Raw genomic sequence first — 6,395 nt, forward strand, 5'->3', positions numbered from 1 at the left:
ACGCGGCCCGAACAACCTACAGATTATACATCTGTCTCTGTTACACGCGGCCCGAACAACCTACAGATTATACATCTGTCTCTGTTACACGCGGCCCGAACAACCTACAGATTATACATCTGTCTCTGTTACACGCGGCCCGAACAACCTACAGATTATACATCTGTCTCTGTTACACGCGGCCCGAACAACCTACAGATTATACATCTGTCTCTGTTACACGCGGCCCGAACAACCTACAGATTATACATCTGTCTCTGTTACACGCGGCCCGAACAACCTACAGATTATACATCTGTCTCTGTTACACACGGCCCGAACAACCTACAGATTATACATCTGTCTCTGTTACACGCGGCCCGAACAACCTACAGATTATACATCTGTCTCTGTTACACGCGGCCCGAACAACCTACAGATTATACATCTGTCTCTGTTACACGCGGCCCGAACAACCTACAGATTATACATCTGTCTCTGTTACACGCGGCCCGAACAACCTACAGATTATACATCTGTCTCTGTTACACACGGCCCGAACAACCTACAGATTATACATCTGTCTCTGTTACACGCGGCCCGAACAACCTACAGATTATACATCTGTCTCTGTTACACGCGGCCCGAACAACCTACAGATTATACATCTGTCTCTGTTACACGCGGCCCGAACAACCTACAGATTATACATCTGTCTCTGTTACACGCGGCCCGAACAACCTACAGATTATACATCTGTCTCTGTTACACGCGGCCCGAACAACCTACAGATTATACATCTGTCTCTGTTACACACTGGGCTTCACTAACTTTCTAAAAGGAACTGTTTCTTTCCCTATCAGCTAACCCCTCCCATTGTGCGCTAGTCCCAACACTTAACCTTAACAGGACAGTGCACATCCTAAAAATGAATACTGCTATACATTATACGTTACATAACATTACCACCACCGCATATCCCAGGATACACTATACACTGCTCAGGAACACATTGCAATATATCACTGTACATTACAAGTCACAAGTATCAATGTACAAAAGACGCAAGACCTTATTCACATTACACTACACAATGCAATGTCTTCAGGGGCAGAGCAACAGCCCACCGCTCTTACATTGCTCCCCTCTTTAACAATGGTCATCCTCAATCATTCAGACTCCTAGAAGACACCAATACACAGCACAAAAACATAAATAACAGTCTCTTTTTTTATGTCCTTTTTCCTTGTTGGCAAAATGGACCTAGTCCCTCTAGGTTGGGACCCTGGAACCAAGAGTTCTACAGCTTTACAAACAGAGGCCATTGGGCTAACACAACAGCAACCCAAACAGTCCATCTGCCTTCAACCCATTTGGGACATCAGGTCTCCATCCCCTCACCCTCCCAACATAGATGCTCAGACAAGTACACAGGTTATAAGGGGCAATATTTGGGATTAAATTAACAGAGTCCATAAAGGGACTGGGCAAAGTCCATGGCTGGTTGGGCAAAGTCCATAGCGGATTAAGGGAAAGTCCATGGCTGTTTGGGCAAAGTCCATAGGGGATTAAAGGAAAGTCCATGGCTGGTTGGGCACAGTCCAGGCTGAAAGGTGTAGGACCCTCTTATTGCTCAAAGTCCCTCAATCAAACAAGGGAATGCGTAACTTGCGCAACTAAACTAGAGGAAGAAGCAACAGACTTTGGCTCTCCGTGGCCAACAACAAGGGGTCCCAGATTCATCTGGTTCGTTAGATCATTCAAAAAAACCTTCCCTGTCTGGGGACACAACTGGCACAGCAGGGACCCCCAGATATCTGACTTTCTTCTCTTCTTAGGTGGGTCCATGAATCGGCCACGCCCTGGTGCAGATAAAAGACCAGCCCCACAGACAGAGGCCACAGACTCCTATGCCATCTGGACCACTTCAGTCCCTTGAGTGATTGAAAGCGCCTCGAGGACTGTGTCCAGCATCACAGCTGTTCAAACATCCAATCTGCAATTTCAACATTCCCATTGCTGACTATAGCCACACACCAGTTGGAATTAACTCTTTATCTTGATGGTTAAGGGCCTGGCAACTAAAGTCCTGTTCTCCAGCTCCTTCAGTCTATGGCCACTCCATTCAAGGGTTGGTCTAAAACCTCACTGTTGTCCCACTCGATGTCCCAGCCAACACTCAAGGATCATGCTATCTGCATTCTGGTCTCAAAATCTTACTAACGTTAACCCAATCCCAGTCTGTCAGAGCAGCGTCAGGGTCACCCGGCTTCTGGTCACAGTGTTCTCTTTTGCAAATAAACTCAAGATCTACATATCTTCACTGTACACTAAACTTGCCATGGCTGAAGTACAATTTACTACACCACCGGTCTAATTTCAGTAACTGACTTTACTTTCTTAGTACCGTATGCTAAAGCAGGAAGAATGGCCCGGTTCAGTCGGAGTCTGCACTGGAGTGAATTTTCTGTTCCTGGTCCCGGGTCTTTGGTAATCAGCTATTGGTACTTGACCACTAAGTCTGGTCTTCCTCTGGAACCAATATTGATGTTCGGTCTTCAGTGCTTCACCATGAAGACTGGTGTCCCTCTGGAGACGGTATTTGGTATTCTGTCTTCGGGTTCCTCTGGGGACGGTATATGGTCATCGGGTTCCCCTGGGGACAGTATTCAGTATTTGATCATCAGTTTCCTTTTTGGGATGGTATTCAGTATTCGGTCAACGGGTTCCTCTGAGGATGGTATATGGTCATCGGGTTCCCCTGGGGACAGTATTCAGTATTTGATCATCAGTTTCCTTTTTGGGATGGTATTCAGTATTCGGTCAACGGGTTCCTCTGAGGATGGTATTTGGTCATCGGGTTCCTCTGGGGACAGTATTTAGTATGTAGTCATCAGGTTACTCTGGGGATGGTATTCATTATCCAGTCATAGGGTTCCTCTGAGAATGGTATTCGGTCATTGGGTTCTTCTGGTGATGGTATTTGGTTATCGTATTCCCCTGTGAGAGGTATTCAGTATTTTGTCATCAGGCTCCTTTGGGGACGGTATTCGGTCATTGGGTTCCTCTAGGGCCAGTATTCAGTATTCGGTTGTCAGGTACCTTTGGGGACGATATTTGGTCTTCGGGTTCTTCTAGTGCAGTTGACATGGGTCCATCTGCTTCCCTGCCAGTCATGGTGCCACTCCTCCTCTGCTGTTTGCTGTGCCATTTTCATCATATACATTACTACTGCTATACAGTATACCTTACATAACATTACTAACACCACATATCACAGGTTACACTGTACATTACACATTACACCACTGTACATTATCATTCACATATCCCTATATTCACAAAGGACGCAGGACATTATTCACATTACACTACACCATGTGATTGGGGTCTTCAGGGCAGAAATGTGGTAGCTACAGTCCACCCCTCTTATAAAATGAATGAAGGAATGGAAAAACGTTTTCTGTACTTAAAGTGAATGAAGAATTAGAAGATCGTCTTTAGGACTTATCACAAGTAATTAGTACAAAAAGGGTCTCGGGAAGTGTCAGCAGAGGTCATCACGGGCGCCCAGGAGCCGGGAAACCTGTCAACTGTTAACAACAGGTTTCTTGTTGCTTTAAGCTCAGGGTTGATGGACAGAGGATAGATCGTGTGGTGTCTGTCTGGAGGTGGGCTTCCATCTACATGTCTAGGCATCTCTGGAGCAGATTGAGGAAGATCCGGCGCAGGAGTCTCTGAAGACGTATATCAGATATTTGCCTCAGAGGCTCCAATCCTGATCCTAATCCATCTACAAGCAGAAAATAAAGTGGAAATCACCAGTAACCGAAATCTACAGTCCTGAACATATAATTCTGGGAGAGAAGGCTTGTGCTGTGAAATATTCCTCTGCCCAATATAGATGCAAATATCTATGTAAATGCAGGTGCCGGCAATAGCTGGTGACAAATACTTATCAGAGAAGAAGGTGTCCTGCCATTAGGCTCTGCTGGACCTCAGAAGACGTCAGGATCTCCTCTCACCGATGGCTCTGGAGACCGAGTCCATGGCTGCCCTCACTGTAGCCCTCCTCGAAGCTGTGGTCGGGATCGTCACCAGCTCTTTCATTCTTTTTGTCATTTTGAGAAGCATTTTTAATGGACAATCCTTGAGCACCAGAGATAAAATCCTGCTTGCACTGAGTTTCTCCAACATGGCGTCTCCTATTGTTCTGTTCACCTCTGTTCTTTGTATGGTGGCCTCGTTGACGCTCGATGAGTACACGTCTGTTCTGGAATACACGCTGGTTTTGTACTGTATGAGCTCCAGCTCTTGGCTCACCTTGTGTCTCTGCTTCTTCTATTACATTAAGATCATGCACTTCAAGGCCAGTTATTTCTCCTTCTTGAAGACCAACATTGATCAGTTGGTGCCATGGATCATCCTGGTGGTGGAGGTCATATCCTTGTGTGCTGGCTTCCTGAATGCCATGATAGAGTTACTTTCAGAAAACTCTGTGAAGAACGCTTCCACCAACATCACAGGAGATAACGTATCTTCCAAACCCTTCTATGAAGTCATGTACGTCAGTAACTTTGTATCGTATCCGCTTATGATAGTCACCAGCACGTGTATCATGGTCTCGGTCACCGTGCACATCCACAGGATGAGGAGAAGCATGTCCACCTCTGACACCACCAGTCTGGACTCTCTTCAGCGAGTTGTCAGGACCATGCAGCATCTGGTGGCTTTCTATCTGCTGTTTTTTCTCCTGCTCCTCACTGAATATTGGGCAGAACTTCCACTTCTCTGGCGTAAATGCTCTTATCTGATCGTTCTGCTCACATTCAGCCCCGGACAGTCTTGTATCTTAATTCATGGAAACCCAAGACTTCAAGACTCCTGGATTGGGATGTGGCAGTGCGGTGGGGTGAAGGCGTAGGTCAGGCCCTTGTTCTCTCGTCTTTATCACATAATTGTCTTCTTCTGAATCTCAATAAAGAATTCATTGATGGAAAGACTGGGATTTTTTATTTCTTTAAAGTCTTCTTTTAAAAGGGGTTGTCCCCTGACCTTCGCCACGAGCGCACGGCTCCTCCCAGCTCCCTCCTGCCTGTATGAGCTGCAGTGCTGAGCGCTCTCCAGTGCTGCTGAATGGGCTGCAGAGGTGGTCGGTAACCTAGGAAACGAGACATAGAAACAATAAAATAAAAAAGGAGTTACTTGTTTAGTAGATTTAGGAAATAAACACATGGGAATACCTCTATCATCGTGTCTTTGTGTCCTGCAGCTTTATGTATACGGTTACCTACAGACTTCATGACCGCTAAGAACGGCTGCACCAACCTCATCACACATAAATTCCTTGTCATAACCACCCCATCATACCCATCCTCCATCAGCCCATCATACCCATCCTCCATCACCCCGTCATACCCATCCTCCATCAGCCCATCATACCCATCCTCCATCACCCTGTCATACCCATCCTCCATCACCCCATCCTCCATCACCCATCATACCCATCCTCCATCACCCCATCATACCCATCCTCCATCAGCCCGTCATACCCATCCTCCATCACCCCATCATACCCATCCTCCATCACCCTGTCATACCCATTCTCCATCACCCCGTCACACCCATCCTCCATCACCCATCATACCCATCCTCCATCACCCCGTCATACCCATCCTCCATCACCCATCATACCCATCCTCCATCACCCCATCATACCCATACTCCATCACCCTGTCATACCCGTCCTCCATCACCCCGTCATACCCGTCCTCCATCACCCATCATACCCATCCTCCATCAGCCCGTCATACCCATCCTCCATCACCCATCATACCCATCCTCCATCACCCCGTCATACCCATCCTCCATCACCCCATCATACCCATACTCCATCACCCTGTCATACCCGTCCTCCATCACCCCGTCATACCCGTCCTCCATCACCCATCATACCCATCCTCCATCAGCCCGTCATACCCATCCTCCATCACCCATCATACCCATCCTCCATCAGCCCGTCATACCCGTCCTCCATCACCCTGTCATACCCGTCCTCCATCACCCATCATAGCCATCCTCCATCACCCCGTCATACCTGTCCTCCATCACCCCGTCATACCCGTCCTCCATCACCCTGTCATACCCGTCCTCCATCACCCATCATACCCGTCCTCCATCACCCCGTCATACCCGTCCTCCATCACCCTGTCATACCCGTCCTCCATCACCCATCATACCCGTCCTCCATCACCCCGTAATACCCATCCTCCATCACCCCGTCATACCCATCCTCCATCACCCATCATACCCATCCTCCATCAGCCCGTCATACCCGTCCTCCATCACCCTGTCATACCCGTCCTCCATCACCCATCATAGCCATCCTCCATCACCCAGTCATACCTGTCCTCCAT

The 6,395-nt window shown here is 47.7% G+C and overlaps 1 protein-coding gene across 1 annotated transcript; it reads left to right on the forward strand.

Moving 5' to 3' along the window:
* The first annotated feature begins 4,006 nt into the window (after nucleotides 1-4,006).
* On the forward strand, nucleotides 4,007-4,903 carry LOC142246850 (taste receptor type 2 member 129-like). Its single transcript, XM_075319901.1, has one exon. It carries the CDS (start codon nucleotides 4,007-4,009, stop codon nucleotides 4,901-4,903), a length of 897 nt encoding a protein of 298 aa, XP_075176016.1.
* The last annotated feature ends 1,492 nt before the right edge of the window (nucleotides 4,904-6,395 follow it).

Source organism: Anomaloglossus baeobatrachus, chromosome 7 (genome assembly GCF_048569485.1).
Source record: "Anomaloglossus baeobatrachus isolate aAnoBae1 chromosome 7, aAnoBae1.hap1, whole genome shotgun sequence".
In the NCBI taxonomy this organism is placed as follows: Eukaryota; Metazoa; Chordata; class Amphibia; order Anura; family Aromobatidae; genus Anomaloglossus; species Anomaloglossus baeobatrachus.

Excerpts from the sequence above, each read along its gene's own strand:
- LOC142246850 (XM_075319901.1), top strand. The coding sequence starts at position 4,007 with ATGGCTCTGGAGACCGAGTCCATGGCTGCCCTCACTGTAGCCCTCCTC.